This window comes from Suncus etruscus, chromosome 8, assembly GCF_024139225.1.
Source record: "Suncus etruscus isolate mSunEtr1 chromosome 8, mSunEtr1.pri.cur, whole genome shotgun sequence".
NCBI lineage: Eukaryota > Metazoa > Chordata > Mammalia > Eulipotyphla > Soricidae > Suncus > Suncus etruscus.
This window is the reverse complement of record NC_064855.1, coordinates 8026709-8043361: the sequence shown is the minus strand read 5'-3', so window position 1 is coordinate 8043361 and position 16653 is coordinate 8026709. Positions and strand designations below refer to the sequence as shown.

The following is a 16653-nucleotide window of genomic DNA, read 5'->3' as shown; positions in this document are numbered from 1 at the left end:
AAATCAGCAATACGAGAAAGATGTTTTTTACTAATTTCAGGTTTTATCCTGACTAATTAATAGGACAGTCTTTCCAGTGTTATTAATTCCACAACCTAAAGATATGGCATCAGCTACAAACTTTATTAAAACAAAAATTGTAGTGAATTTTTTTTTGTTTATTTTTTCGGCCACACCCAGCGGTGCTCAGGGGTTATTCCTGGCTGTCTGCTCAGAAATAGCTCCTGGCAGGCACAGGGGACCATATGGGATACTGGGATTCGAACCAACCACCTTTGGTCCTGGATCGGCTGCTTGCAAGGCAAACGCTGCTGTGCTATCTCTCTGGGCCCATGAATTTTTTTTTAATATAATTTTTATTTTGATCATAGTGTCTTACATATTGTTGACCCCATGAATTTTTAAAAATTATTTCTGTAACTTACTAAATTCCCTCATTCAAGTATCTTCTCAGTAACGTATACACACCAAAAATGGGGGAAAAGTGATAGCATAGGATGAAATTATGAACACAGGATAAGACTATTGAGAAACATACAGTAACATACTTAGGGCATATGTGCTGCTTAGCAACCAGTAAAAATTAATGCAAACATGTAACTACTATAAGAATAAAACTTAAAACTGTATTAAAAGTTAACTAAGAGCCATAGAGACATACTGCAGGTCAGATGTTTCTTTGTTCATGGCTGACTGATCAAGGCTCAATCCCTAGCATTCCATCTGATCCCCTGAGCACTGCCAAGACTACTTGTCATTACAGAGCTAGAAAAGGAGTAAACCCTGAGCACCATAAGATTTGACCCTCCAAAAAATAATAAACTGAAAATCAATTTTATAAATATCATTTTATTTCATAGCTATAACATTCGATCTTGTGTTATGGAAATAAACAGAAAATTATACGATTTTTATAACAGCCCATTAGTTGAAAAATTAATATATTCCATAAAACTGTGTAAGTTATTGAAAAAGAAAAGCTTATTTTTAGATTTTTCTTTTCTATAGCTGACAAGGATAAAAAAAATAAACTTCCTCAGAGAGTTGCATTATTAATGGGTCAGTGAATTTTATCTGTTGTCTTCTCCCCAAATCCTTTGACCCAAAGTTTGTAATGTATATATGCTTTGTTTAGAAGATAATGACTATTTTTTAACTCTCAACTATATTTTTTAAAAAAATTGAAATTATCACATATGATTAGTCAGGGAAATTGTTTTAAGTACTTCCAAGTCCAATATATGCTTTCTTCATACATTTTTTAAATTAATGTATGTCACTACAGTTATGTAAAATGAGCATAACTGGCTATATGAATATTTCTCTTTCTACTTGTAGATTTTGGAATATGTCATGTACATAGTTTTATTTATTAAGGGAGCAAAGAAAAGATAGTCTGATGACACTAAATCAGTTACAGCACTTGTATCAATGTTCCTTTTACTTATATCTAAAAATGATGAGTCTAGTGAAGAAATTTTCAACTTATAGCTAGTGTCCCCAAAAGAAAAGAAAATCACTGTATATCAGAAACAAAAACTAAATTCCTGGACTAGCATTCTAACTAATATCTAGGAATAATGTCAGTGTCAAGCTAATCTTGACAGCAAGGAAGATGTCATGGAAATAGACCCTAATTCTAGGTGTTTGAGGACAATATTCATGTTGAGATAAATGAAGAGTCTCCCTGAAAGTGGAAATGAATGAATGAAACACAGTTGGCCAAGTAGTCTGAACTTACTTCAGAAATGACTAATAACATTAAAGGTTTGTTTTTTGTAAATGTTAACGCTGTGACTTACAAAGTTGTTCATACAAAGTTGTTTTGGACATTCAATTCCACCACCAGTGTGACCTTCCTCCTCCATTATATCTAGTTAGCACCCCTCACCCCCATCAAACCTGCTCCCATGGCAGACACAAAATGACTTATTTTATATTACTTGTTACAATGCAATGGAATGTGGAATTATCAAAAAATAGTTCAGTAAAAGAACATTTGTGAAAATTGTTATATCTCACACTGGGGTTATTGAAGTCATTGTCTGAGAAGTTATGAGCTATTTTTTGCTTGTTGGGCCTTCTGTGGTATTATTTATGCTTATTGGCTTAGATAGTTTCTGTGCTACTTTCCTGTCTCATTTACCGTGCTGTCAGCATTGTGGATATTGGAGGTATCACACAACCACATATGCATTTGCACACTTCAGGGGTTCTAGGATCTCTTACCAAGGTTTTTTTCTTGTTGTTGTTGTTGGCTTAGCATTTCTTTAGAGATTAGTTGTGAATCAGCGGGGTCAGACCTTTGATATGGCAGTGGCTGTGGAATGTGGATGTGGCTGTCAGGGCTTCCGCAGGGCAAGGACTTGGTCCAACTCCTCCCTAAGGTGCTCCAACTTTTTCAGCTTAAAGAAGGCTGTACTTGTGAGTTTCCTCAACTGCTTACATCTTTTCCAAGATTCAAAGTTCTGTCATTAAATTGGTTTTTATAAAATTTCCTTGAATAAGGACTCATTGGTATGAAATAAAGGGCCTCCTGAACTCAAGGTTACTGATTCCACCAGAACTAAGCATGTTGTTATATTACTCCTTGAAATTTGTATTCTTATTTTGTATGATATAAAGACATAATTAAATGTTAGTTATAAATATGCCAATTAAGAATGGAAAACTTCTTGTTTTGTTTTGATTTGTTAGTTTTTGACTTTAGTTTCCTTCTCTTTTTTTCCCCACTTTTCTCTTCCCTTTCACTCCTGCGGTTATTATTTGGTGATTTTTTTTTTCTTTTCTTATTAGCCGGGTGAATTTTTTTTTCTTTTTCTCTTTCTTTTTTTTTTTTTTTTTGGTAGTTGCTACCAAATTTTTTCTTCCTTTTTTTATTATCCTTTTTATCTGAAACGACAACAGAATAGATCATCTACAACAAGCTGTAAAGTGGAGACCAGTTACACTAGTATTCTGGGGGAAAAGGAAGGAGATATGAGATGCATGCTGGGAATGGGGGTGGAGGAAGGACAACACTGGTGGTGGCAATCCCCTCATTCATTGTCACTATATACCATAAACAATTCTGTGAAAAAAATAATAAAAAAAATTTAAAAAGACTGGAAAACTTATAAGTAAATTTAAATAGTGAGCTTAAGCAATCTTTTGTTCTAATCAATATCTTCATTTTTGGCACAGACGAAATCAAATTCAGGTGGTCAGCTTTTCTATTGTGTATTATTTTACTTTTTATCCTTCTTGCAATTATGAAATGCTTGGCTATGTAAAACCAAAAACATTTTAAAAAACAAAATAAGCATTTCTCAGTTCCCAAATACTCATTTATCTATGAAATTTGAGAAAAATCCAGTTTTGTGTTAATGCTTTTTCTATTCTAAAAATATCTTACATATATTTGACTCAGCAAACACTAGTATAGCAGAAATGACACTTTAATGAATGATGCTTTGTTTATTTTCTTTTTCCTATAAGTTTGTGTAATACAAACCAAAGTTTGACATAACACCTGAGAAAAATAACTTAAATCAATTGCATGCATATTAAAATGTCTATGATGTGTGAAAGCCAAATGAAATTGTTACAACTATTAGAGTCATCATCTTTTAAATGTGAGGAGCTCTTGAATTTCAAGTCTAGTTAAGAAGTCTGAGAACGAAATGAAATACTTCAATTATGCTCTAAGAATTTTCTTTTTATAAAATCACATTGATATTCTTAATAAGTTCTTAATAAAATATCAAGTAGACTATAGAATCCAAGTGGGTAAATGTCACTATTAAAGAGAGTTGGCTTTGTAAATCATTTGTTAAAATATTTGAACATTTGACATTGTGTATGTGCACTATAAAAACTAGTGCGCTGTGTAACATTCAAATTTCTTAACATCTGTTACAACTAAAACATGTGTGACTTAGAAATAATCAGTGTTGGTTAAATCTTGCACAGAATCAACATTTAACTCATTACTGAGATTTCTCAAAGAACACAGTCAAATAGTATTTAAACGTTCACAATTCTTTCAAGGTTATTTAGATTCTTTTTACTCTTTGTTTTCTTATGTTCAAGCATGATACACAGAAGGTGAAATCTAAGTTGTTGAGCAATACAGAAATGCCATTTTCAACTTTTACATAATATGGCTTTAAATTCCTAAGTATTACTATTAGGGTATATGAAGTCAGTGATACTGTTTTTGTTTTTGCTTTTTTAATGAGAAAAACTCAGATAGTTTAATGTTGATGGTTGCATTTGGTGTTAATTAAGCCATTGCCAAGTGTGAGCCACTGGTGATGAGCACCCATGCCCACATGTTTATACTTGCTCTATTTAAGTCATCAGTAATAATCAACTCAGGACTCATCTATACTTATTCTGGTGGAGCCAGTGAATTGAAGCCATTGCAGAAACCCAGGGAAAGGCTATGCCTGAACAGAAAAGAAAATACAATTTAATTTTTAATGCTTAGCCATTGACTGAGTAGGACAAATCTACAAAATGCTGATGTCTGTGAAAATGTTCTTGAATTTTATTTGGAGTGTTCTATGTTATTCCCTTTCTTAAAAGAATAATCATGAAAATTAGTCACTTAAAATTTCTGAACATACTATATTGGTTTCAAATTCAATCAATTAAAAAAATAAGCTCAAAGTTATTATATCCCTTTATAAAGTTTAAAAGTGGCTCTCCAAGGTAGATAATCTCCAGGTTTTCTACTTGAGTATTTAAAAGGCTAGCCAGATATCAGAAAACCCATTAAAAAGAAACTGGTCAGGGCCCGAGTGAAGTGGGTATTTTTAACAAACCATGAGGAGGATGTACATCAGTGGACAAAGAGAAAATGGTAGGGGTGGTCGTGAAGATGGGAAAGAGACAGGAGGGGTGAGAGGGAGAGGAGATAGAGAAAGAGAGGGAGCAGGGAGAGGGAAAAGGAGTAGAGAGAGTGAGAGAGACTAGTCTGTACTGTTTTCCCAGAAACAATCTCTTCTCCCCATTATCTCTTTTCTATTCTTTGCTTATCTTTGGCTCTTTCCTGGCTAACTCCAAAGTGTTCCCTCATTCACACACTCATTGTTCCTTCTATTCCCCTTCTGTTGTCCTGCTTTGTCCTCACCATGTCTTAATAGGAATTGGACTTCCTCAGTCCTCTCAATCTTGAGATCTGTTTAACATACACATTAGTTTTCTTCACAGCACTCACCACCCTTGACACATACAAATTGGTGTACCCATACTATAAAGTAAGTTTGGGTATATTCTATAGCAAAGCTCAGTAAGAGCTCATACCCATTTTTTCATTTGAGCAATGGCTGGACTGTTATGACCTTCAAATACCAATTGATATTTGTTTAACAATGAATTAAAGAATGTAGCCCAACTGCCTTTTCTTAATTCAAGAGTTTTTGCAGATCAGTGTGATTGTGTGTGGGCCCAACCCCCACTGCCTCCCCAGTGCTTTCTTGTCTATAGAGTTGACATCTTAGCTCTTTAGCATTTTTCCCTTGGTAAGACTGACCTTCTAAATTGAAAGCTGTCTTTCTCATCTTCTTCTTTTCAATGCTTTCATAGTACTCATCATTATATACACATTGTCATTTTAACAATGAATGAATGGATGGTTGTACAAAACTTGCCTATTCCCTGTGAAATAGCTCAGGTTTTCTTAGATCATTAAGAATAGTCTATGGATATGAAATTATGAATTATATAGGTATATCTATATCAAATATATATGGCCTTGCAATAAATTAAAGCTTAGCAAGAAAAAAAAAAACTTTGTTGTTTGAACCTGAATATAAAGTCTCAACATTTGAATCGTCTGTCTTTTCAGAGATCATCTATAGCTGGGTCTTTAATGAGTTCCCTTCTTTTGTGGCCGAAGACAGCCGGAGGTTCATCTCCCAGGAGACAGGCAACCTTTATATTTCCAAAGTCCAAACATCTGATGTTGGCAGTTATATCTGTCTGGTGAAGAATACAGTGACAAATGCCCGAGTCTTGAGTCCCCCAACACCACTCACTCTGCGTCACGATGGTAAGTTGCACATGTTCTAGGTGAGAATGACCAGTCAGCATGTGAAAAACATATAAAAAAAACACGTGAAAAACAAAAACCATTAGTGTAATTAGACCTAGTTTGCAAGTAAAATTAAATAGTACCATATTGAGATCAATTTAGTTTGAAATTCTTCATAGCTTGCAATAAATTTTTGATCTGGGAGGCTGCTGGCATGTAGAGAAGGGATGCCAGAAAAGGAGAGAGAGTCTGGGCAGAATAACCGTAATGAAGGCTCCTCAGTTCCCCACTTCACTCTTTAGTGCCTCTGCTTAGCATATGTGGATGAATTGCCAGCTTTCTATAGGTTCACTCTTCATTACATTTCCATTCTAGCTACCTTTAAATTAAATGTTAAGCTTTTAATACTTCACAGTGTAGTTATAATTGTTATTATTACTTTTCCAATAATAGGAGAAGTTGGAGCTGTAGCTTTCGAGGGCAATTCAGGCAGAAATGATGATTTTATAATTATAGAAATTTCCCATCTACCTAAAGCATCTTCAGATTTAAACCTCTCGTTTGTAATTGCAGGCATTTACAGTTAAGCATTGCATTAAAAGAGGCAAGTGTTAGATTATGGTTGATCTCTGATTTGTGACTTGCTCTGTGGGACCATTAAAAAAGATCCATGCATCGGGCAGGGGCAGTAGCGCAAGATCTGCCTTGCAAGCGCTAACCTAGGACGGACCACGGTTCGAACCCCTGGCATCCCATATGGTCCCCCAAGCCATTAGCAATTTCTGAGTGCATAGCCTGGGTTAACCCCTGAGCGTCACCGGGTGTGGCCCAAAACAAAACAAAACAAAACAAAACAATCCATGCAGCCATTGTTAAAAAATGAACTTGAGGGGCCGGAGCAATGGCACAGCGGTAGGGTGTTTGCTTGTACGCGGCTGGCCCAGGATGGACTACGAACCCCTGGCTGGGTTGATCCCCAAACCCAGAAGCGATTTCTAAGTGCAAAGCCAAGATTTCTAAGTACAAATCCCTGAGCATCACCAGCTGTGCCTCCCCCCAAAAGTGAATTTGATAACACTTATCAATTACCTAACTTTAAACAACCTACTGCAACAAAATACTTGCATGTGATCAGTCTTTGGATAAGCGTTGCTGGGTGTAGCCTGAGGTTGAAGAGGTACTTTGAACACAGCAGCCCTAAACAAGTCTTTGATCTGCTGAGACTGAAGAGCACAGAAGAGCATAAACTAGAACCCCAGCCATGGTTCTGCTTACATGAACACTTAAGTTCTCATGTTCAAGAGTCCCTTTTACAGAGTCAGGCATTTCAAGAATTTTGAAATATCTTGCTGCTGCTCTTGAAACTCCCTTGTCCCTTTCTTTCCTTTGGCTCTGGTTTGCTAAAACTTTAACTTTCAAGGAACTCTCTAGAATATAGAATCTAAGGATCTAGAGTCTAGATCCTTAATTTGTGAATACCTTGAGAATTAGGGCATCCCGAGGGTCCTCCCACTACTTATTCATTCTAATAAGGGGTCTCAACTCCCTTGGGTCCCTCTCAGTCCTGTTCCATTTCTGTATATACTTAATCTAACTCTCCCAAAATACCCTGGGACACCCTGTGCTTTTTTTCAGCTCTTTTACCCCATTACTTCAAAATACTGTATACTATCAAATTCATCTTCCTGCTATTAAAATTTAAATACAACTAGATCTCATTGCCAACTATTCTTCTTATTCTGTTTTTATAAAGCTACTACTATCCCTCTCTCCATTCATCACTGTTTATTTCTGTTTTTCCCAGCCTTTTTTAGAACATTGCTGTCCTTGTCATGTATGCCAATACTATGCCATTAAGTTACTAGACATTTTAATCATCATACTAATTGAATATATTGAAGTAGTTGACATTGTTAACTATGTTTTAATTGTATGAACATCTATATTTTCCCAAATTATTTGAGCAGTTGTATATGAAAGAACCAATAGAGTGAATACCAATAAAATAAAATTGCTATTTAAAAACTAACATTTAAATTAAAATAAAACAGATGAAAACACCTGCTAATTTCATTTGCATCTTTCAGTGGTTGTCATATAAAATTTTATTAAAAACTTAGAAAAAGTGATTTCATTTTTCTATAATATAAGGTTACTTTTTTATTGATTTTTATATATTTTTGTCTTAGTAAACCTCTCTCCCTTTTATAATCCAGGTATGACAATAAATGTTGCCTGACTCATGTGAGATGCATATTTAGACTTCTTATTTATCCCTTTGTTTTAGAGTTTTTATAATTTTCTATCACTTTTAATTTTGATATTGTACTTCAATATTGTTTTATTATTCTCTTAGCTTCTGGAAATGCTGACTTTCTATCACATAAAATGAGGCTTATTTTTATCTCTTCATTAGTTTTAAATGTTTCTTTGTCACTGTGATTGCCGTCCTCACTTACAAATACAGTCAAGTATTCTAAGTGTTCCCATTCACTTACTGTAAAAGCAGTAAATCAATAGATGTTATAAATTATAACCATGTCATTATAGCTCATTGTCATATTGTTACAGGCTTTGAAAACCATTTTTAGACGTGTTTGCTCCTATAGAGGTGAAAAATTGAATAGATAAGGAAAATTGTGCTGATCGCATGCGTAAGTTTCTAATACACTTTTATGTTTTTTCTAAAATTATGGTATAAATACAATTAATAATTTTAATAGTAGAGTTGAAATAAGAACATTAGTCATTAGCATGCAAATGGAAAGGAACCCATTGACATTGTTAAGAAAGGTTCTAAAGATGTATGCAATGGGGAGAAGGGGATTTAACTCATTCTAGGATTTTTGTAATTCTCATGAAGCTGGCTCTTGGAGTAGTTTTATTTGGCTCTCTTTTAGCTGGTACCAGTTGGGCCTCCAGGATGGGGTACATTAGTTCTCCAACTTTGAGAACTCAACAATGATGTCTTTGTTGCTTCATAGAGGTTGTCTTCTGGGTCCTTTGGGACCTTGATGATTCTTAAATTGTTCCTCTTGAATTTATCCCAGAGTTCTCTTGTCATCCCAGAGTTCTCTTGTCATAAGAAGGCTCTTTTCCCATTTTCTACTGTTGCATGGAGGTATTGTGCAGCTCATCTTCAAACTCACTGATTCTATCCTCATCAGCTGTTTTCTCTGCTAGTGAAGCCTTCCAGTGAGTTTTTCATTTCTCCTACCAAGTTTTTTTTAGTTCTATAATTTCTGTTTGAATTTTTTTTGTTTCTGCTCTCAGATTTTCTTGTGTTTCATTGGCTGTCCATTCCATGGTTTCTTTTTAGTTCCTTGAACACCCTCAACATTTCTTCTCTAAAGTCCTTATCAGTGAGGCTATATTGTGGGTTAGGTTAGCAAGGCTAACAACTTTGCTCACTGAGTTCTGTTGTTTTCTCATTGTAACCTGTGCAGCCTGGAGGTGATTTTTGTGTGTTGTGTGGCTGAGTAAAAGTTAGGATGGATGTCCTGATATGATCAGGATTATGGTATAAAGAGGTAAAGAAATTTTCACTCTTCTTGGGCTTTTATATGAGGGTGAAATAGCACTCCTGAGTCACTTCTCAGCTTCCTCCTAAGAAGAGGGTTTAAGGTCAAAACTATATGTGTTGCTAAAGTAACCATTTCTGTAAAAAAAAAAAAAAAAAACCTCAGTTTCTTGAATGACTACAGAATTTTTACTAATATGTAAAGAACATGAAATTTGTAATATTCTAAGAAGGGCTTAGATAACATTGAATTATCTTTAAAAACCATTCATCAAGTATCATTTGGTCCCCTTTAAAAATAAATGAGACATATGTTAATCAGAAGAACATATCCCTTAATATTTTCTCAAGTAGGGAATATATATATATATATATATATATATATATATATATATATATATATACACACACACATATTGAACTTATGGTTTGCAATGATTGTAATGAATCCATCTATTTTGCCATGGTCAGCTGCTGTTCCTGCACTGTTTCACAAACCTCTCAATGTAGAGACTTTATAATGGATATTTCTAAGATATAGAAAATATCTCTTCAGGAGGTTAAATAGAAAAATCAACTTTAATCTGTGACCATAGACTTAGCCATAAATATCATTTTAGAAACATTGTGTTTTCAGAGTTCTTGAAACAATAAAATACCTTTCTAAAAATAATAGAGAATGGATTGCATATTCATTCATAGATGAGCAAAGTGTTTTTCATTTCAGGAGTAATAGATATTTACTTTAGAAGTTATTGTGACATGTATTGTCTTCGCTTGGGTTTTCCTAAAGCAAAGCTTAACACCAAATTTTCTTTTTTTTTTTTGGGCCACACCCTGTGACGCTCAGGGGTTACTCCTGGCTATGCACTCAGAAGTTGCTCCTGGCTTCTTGGGGGACCATATGGGGCGCCGGGGGATCGAACCGCGGTCCGACCTAGGCTAGCGCAGGCAAGGCAGGCACCTTACCTCCAGCGCCACCGCCCGGCCCCTACCAAGTTCTTTTCTTAGACACATAATGAGGGGAGATGCACCGTTCCCGGAGGTACTGCAATACCGGGTCGATGCGCGGAGCGGACGGAGCAAGCTCCTCTTCTGACTCCCAGCTCCAAAAATCCATTTAATATATTGTCCTCGGATAGAGGACGTATCAGATATTAAACTGATAAGAACAGATACTACACTTGATCTTAGCCAAAAGGCCGAGAAGTGATCACACCAAATTTTCATGTAGGTGGAGTATTTTGAATTCTTTCCATAAAACAGGGGTGAGAGGTGGCTTTGGCTGAGAAATGAAGAGTAGGGTTAAATCCTTGAAAGGACCATTTCTACAGCCAGTGGGAGCTTGAGCCTGTAGATTCACAGCCTCCTGAAAGGTAGTTGGAAATTTTTCCATGAAAATGTGTCCTGGCCTTGTTTCTCCTGCCCATGGGTATCTCTGCATGCAGCTAACTCTTCCTATACACTTGCATGTAACTGTCAAGTTGCAGTTATGTAAAACGGGCTGTTCCTGCACTGACTTGCTTTCAAGGCAGGTGAGGGCATAAAAGTTTATATCAAAATAATTTGAGTTGGCACATACACTAGAAAAATGTTCACAACCATAGAACTTCTGCTTATAGAAAGAAGTTCATCTAGGAACTGTATAAAAGGAGGTATACTAATGGTGAAGACTTACTGTTTTCCAAATCAAAACTATCTTTTTATCTACCCAAGTAGAAAATGTTGCACTTATTCTTCCTTTGGTTCCCTAATGATGCTCTTTGAGGAGCTCATAGACTAGCAGTATTGAGAGCTCATTGAAATGCATGCTAGGTGGATAGGCACATGTTATTCTGGATACCCATAAGAGGAACATCTCATCCATTCATAACACTCACCAAAGAATGCCTCATGGAGGAAACAACATCTGTGTTGAGTTTCAAGGACAATTTGGCATTGGGAAAATAAGAAAGGTTCCTTAGGTTTCTACCTAGTGCAAGTATATAGAAAAGAAAGCATTAAAGGATTGCACATTAGTTTGCTTCTTTAATGCACCAAGAGTGATAACGTATGAAGAGGAGGAGTAACATTGGGTCTGACCATAGAATGTGTTGGTGCCAAACTGTTCTTCCCTTTCTAAACATTCACATCTCTCCAGTGGATTGCCCCCCATCCTTGCACTGACCCCTACTCTCTGTTCCTCCAGAAAACTCAATCTTGTTGTCATTGCCCACTAGTTTATTGTTTGGCCTACTCATTTATTTTATTGCTGTGTATTGTACAGGTTGGAAAAATAATTCAATACTAGTCATTCTCTTTCTGACATTTTGTTTCTCTAATTTTCTCAAACATATTCTATTGACTACAGTGTTTGTGCTACCATTGTTTAGGGAGACAGACCTACCTGCTCAGGGGTTGCTCTCGGCATTATGCTTGGGGTACACTCTTGGTGATACCCCAAGAAAACCATGCGTTGCCCAAGATCCAGACCCCCTCCAGACAAAGCTTTCTCTCTGTCCATTAAACTATCTCTCTGGCTCCCCTTTATATAAAATAAAAAAGCTAAATTAGAAGAAAAATTTGGTATCAGCTACTAAAAAAAGGAAAAAATCACCAAACAATATCCACAAGAGTGAAAGAGAAAGAAAAAAGTGGAAGAAAAAGGAGAAGGAAAATAATATCAAAAACAAACAAAACAAAAAAAAGGAATGCTGGAGTGGCAGGGTTTGATGTTCCCCCCACTTTTTTTTTTTTTTGCATAGGCACAGTAAGTATTGGGGAAGGAAGGAAATTCCCTTAACCTTTTTATCTCCAACAAAATAGCATAACTTGAATCATTCAGCCTCATAAATTAGGGGTAAAATGGTGATACCAGGACCAGTCATATGAACATGTAGTGCAAATAAAAAATGACCAGACTGGAACACCAAACCCAAAGTCAATGACAGAATAGATACCCAGTCTACAACAAGCTGTAAAGTGGAGACCAGTTACACTAGTATTCTGGGGGATAAAGGAGGGTGATATGGGAGACATGCTGGGAACAGGAGTGGAGGGAGGACATTATTGGTGGTGGGAATGCCCTTTATTCATTGTCACTATGTACTGTAAATAATAATAAAAAAAGCTAAATTATATTTTATAAAATATAGCCATCCTCTTTGACCAGTCATCTGCTGATGGGCATGCATATTTTCAAATGTGAGCTAATGCACGTAATGTTGCAATAAAAATAAATGTGCATGTGATGTTTTGAGTTAACTGTTTCTTCTTCTTCATATAGAAACTCAGAAGTGAGATGACTGGATCATATGGCAACTTAAATTTTACTTTTTTGAGGCAATCTATACTATTTTCCAAGATGCTGCATCCATTTATAACACCACTAACAGTGCACGAGGCTTTCCATTTCTCCACTAATATTGTTGCTGACATTTTTAGATTTTAGGGGAGGTGGGATGGGTGTGTGGCAAAAATGGATCCATTTGCTAGTCATTTTGATGTAGACCATTGTCACAGGTGTGAGAGGCAATATCTTGGTTTTGACCTACATCTTCCTAATACCAACTGTTTTGGGTATTTTTCATGTATCTATTTACCATCTCTAGCTCCTCTTTAGAAAAGTGTCTGCTCCTTTGCTCAGGGGTTACCCTGGCTTTGCATTCAAGAGATATTCTTGGTGGTGCTTGGGGTTCCATATAGGATGCCTGGCAAATATGCAAGGCAAATGACTTTCTGCTGTACTATCATTCTGACCCCAAGGCATTTTTAACAGGATTTCTTTGTTATTAATAATTTTGTGGGTCTTATGCAGATTTTCAATAGTAGCTACTCTTTTCAGACATATGACATGAAAATATCTTCTTCCTTTCAGTCTGATAAATTTTCATTTGAATGCAAGTTTATTTTGCTGTACAGATCTCTTTGGTTTGATGTAGACCCATTTGTCTATTCTTTGCTTTTATTTTTATCCTTTGATAGAAAATTCTCCAAGCACTTTTCTGATACTGATAGCATGTTGTATAATATATGTTATATGGCTTCAGGTCTTACAGCTATTACTGTATAGTTTTACAATGGGAGTATATTTTCAATAAGTTTTCTGTCTTAGGACATACCTGCCTCATTTAGTGTTTCATGATTCCAATATAACATATAATTTCACTTAAAACAAAACTTATAACTTATAAAAACTTATAACCCCAAAATATTGGTGAGTAATGTATCTTATTACTGGTTTGAGGTTTAATAAATAAGATGTTCATATTGTATAGAACAAAAATAATCCCTTAATGTCCTCCCTTTCCTCTCTTGAATCGGCCTTTCATTCCTATAACTGCCATATTATCTATTCACTCCCATACTTACACATGTAACTGCTTTCCCACACCTCTGCTTTCCTCAGGACACATTAGCTCCAGGGTCTCACTACTTGTGTTTCACATATGCGAGCTTTCTTGTTTTATGTCTCTTCTCAATTGAGGTTTCTTGTTCAATTCTGAATCCTTTTTCATTTGATTTTAACTCACACTTACATTTCACCTTAATGTATGCATTGTTCTAGAAACTTTATGAATGTCTTAATAAATATTTATATTAAAGGACTAAGAAATACACAATAATATAGAAACTAAAAGAAAGACACTCTGTTACATTGCATTTCTAATGCTAGAGACCCATGTCCCAATTATAGATTGGATTTTTTGGGGAGTTTGAGAAAAAAACTTTACACAAATATTCTCAGGAGTTCCAGACTTCTGCACTTCTGGACTTGAGCTGGGATCTTCTCCCCCAGAATCTCCTTCCCTGTCTCACAGTGCCCTCCACTTGCCTTCCCTAAATACCAGTGACTCAATAGTAGGAAACGAAAATAGATTTTTAAAGTAGAAGAAAAATAGGTGGAAAAAATATCCTGACCCTTTTCCCATTCTTGGCATTAGATACTGCAGTGGAGAGAAGAATGTAATTACTATTCTTTTTGGGTTTTGGGCCATACTTAGAAGTGGTCTTCTCGCAGAAATCACTCCTAACAGGCGTAGGAGCCCCTATGGTATGCTGGAGATTGAACTCAGGTTGGCCATATGCAAAACAAGTGTCCTACCTGCTGTGCTATCTCTCTGGCCCAAGAAGAATAAATTTTTAAAGTGAATGAAAATAGAAGTAGAATGCAAACAGAGAGATAAACTTTTGTTAGAGTACCTATCTACCTGCTGTTACAGTATAGAAAATAGGAAAAAGGCTACAGATGCAGATAACTTACTGTTTCTGGTTAGGAAGTCTGGAAACGTTTTAAAAAATGAAGTAAAGGCAAAGTCATCAGCTGAGTATATATATATATATATATATATATATATATATATATATATATATATAGCATATAAATATTGCATATATTGTGTATATATATGACAATATATTGTCTATATATATATAGATGTTTATTTTTGTGCCAGTAAAAAAAAAGTAGCTCCTCCAATCACTTAATTACATAATCTTCAAACCAGCCCCCAAACTTATATTAAAATAATATAGGTTATTTGTTCAAAAAAATGCTGACAGTGGATCATACCCAACAGTGCCTTGATTAGAATTTCTTAAATTAGCTTCCTGGAGCAGGATTTTTAGCCGGCACGGGTGGGCAGCTGGCAGGCCTCCACATGTGCCAGCGGCCTGTTGGCCCGGCCTAGGGTAGGGGGGCCCGGACCTGGGTCACCTGACCCCCCTCTCCCCCATTCCTCCGGATCTCCAGGTGGGTTCCTGGAAGGAGTTGATGGGGCACCCTGGGTTTTCCCCACTCCCAGGCCGGGTCTGTCCGGAGACTGGCCTAGGGTGGGGCTTAAATCCCTGTCCTTCGGGCTTGGGAGGGTCTCTCTCCCTTCCTGGAGCAGGAGTTTTAGCCAGCACGGGTGGGCAGCTGGCAGGCCTCCGCATGTGCCAGCGGCCTGTTGGCCAGGCCTAGGGTAGGGGGGCCCGGACCTGGGTCACCCGACCCCCCTCTCCCCCATTCCTCCGGATCTCCAGGTGGGTTCCTGGAAGGAGTTGACGGGGCACCCTGGGTTTTCCCCACTCCCAGGCCGGGTCTGTCCGGAGACTGGCCTAGGGTGGGGCTGAGGGGGTGGAGTTTGATCTGGTGGGTGGCAGATAGCTGCTCAGCTATACTCAGGCTGTCACTGGCAATTTCATACCAGTCTACATTTTGCAAACCTCCTTTGTTTGCTAGCCCCCGCGCGAACATATGCTCCTCCCAACCATCAGTACCCCAGATTTACCCTTCTTAACTTTAGTAACACATAGTTCTAATCTCTGACCTAAGACACACAGTAGATCTAAGAAATCCTAGAACTATGATAAGGACACAAACTGAACACATATTGAACACATATATCTTTTGTATATTTTATGGGTATTTTCTTTAACTGATATAACTCTCTATATATTCTTCTACCATGATGTTTCTATCCACTTTTCATCTTGTCTTTTCTCTGTAAGCTGCTCAGTAAGGATTGTTGTTGGAACTGTCCCTCAGTTTGATGCCTATGATTGAACTATGTCATGGAAATTGCTGGTCTTGTTCCTATTGCCTCCAGATGCACCAATAATGCTTCATGGCATTGATCCTTGTTTGCATAGACACATTAAAATGGGAAAACACCATACATACAGATAAGTTCTTATCTAATAAATCTCAGCACAATGTACCTTACACCCTGAACATTGATATAATGACCTGGCACAGGCCTCAGAAGAATGGGCATCCTCCATTCACGCCAGAACCAGGCAAGCTATCTACAAAACATCCAAGGTCTTATATAGCAACAGCTGGAAGCAGTCCTCTACCAGGAAAGACACTACCAAGGGTCTGACATCGACCTCCTAAAAAGAGACTTCTGTTTACACTGAGAAGACTTGACAACAACAATGACCTGCTCTACAGGACATGGTTCTCTCTATTGTCCCTTAAGTGTGAGGTGAAACGAGAGGATGCTCTGCACCATCCTGACTGCAATATGGGATATGCAGACTCCAGGATCTTTAATACAGAAGCATACCAACAACAGAGACTATGTGAGGAATGGAGGTGTATTGCCACTACAGACGATGACTTGAATTGGACAAACTAGTTTGCCTGGAG

General features: G+C 36.8%; 1 protein-coding gene and 1 non-coding gene across 2 annotated transcripts in view; one reads left to right on the top strand and one right to left on the bottom strand.

The window, feature by feature from the left end:
* Positions 1–16653, top strand: part of CNTN5 (contactin 5) — a 636787-nt gene that overhangs the window by 366351 nt on the left and 253783 nt on the right. Inside the window, exon 7 of the mRNA XM_049778604.1 lies at positions 5834–6037. Coding sequence (XP_049634561.1) covers positions 5834–6037 — 204 coding nt within the window. The remainder of the gene's footprint in view (positions 1–5833; positions 6038–16653) is intronic.
* On the bottom strand, positions 10563–10753 carry LOC126016799 (U2 spliceosomal RNA). The gene has a single exon (XR_007498513.1). It is a non-coding gene; the product is annotated as a U2 spliceosomal RNA (small nuclear RNA).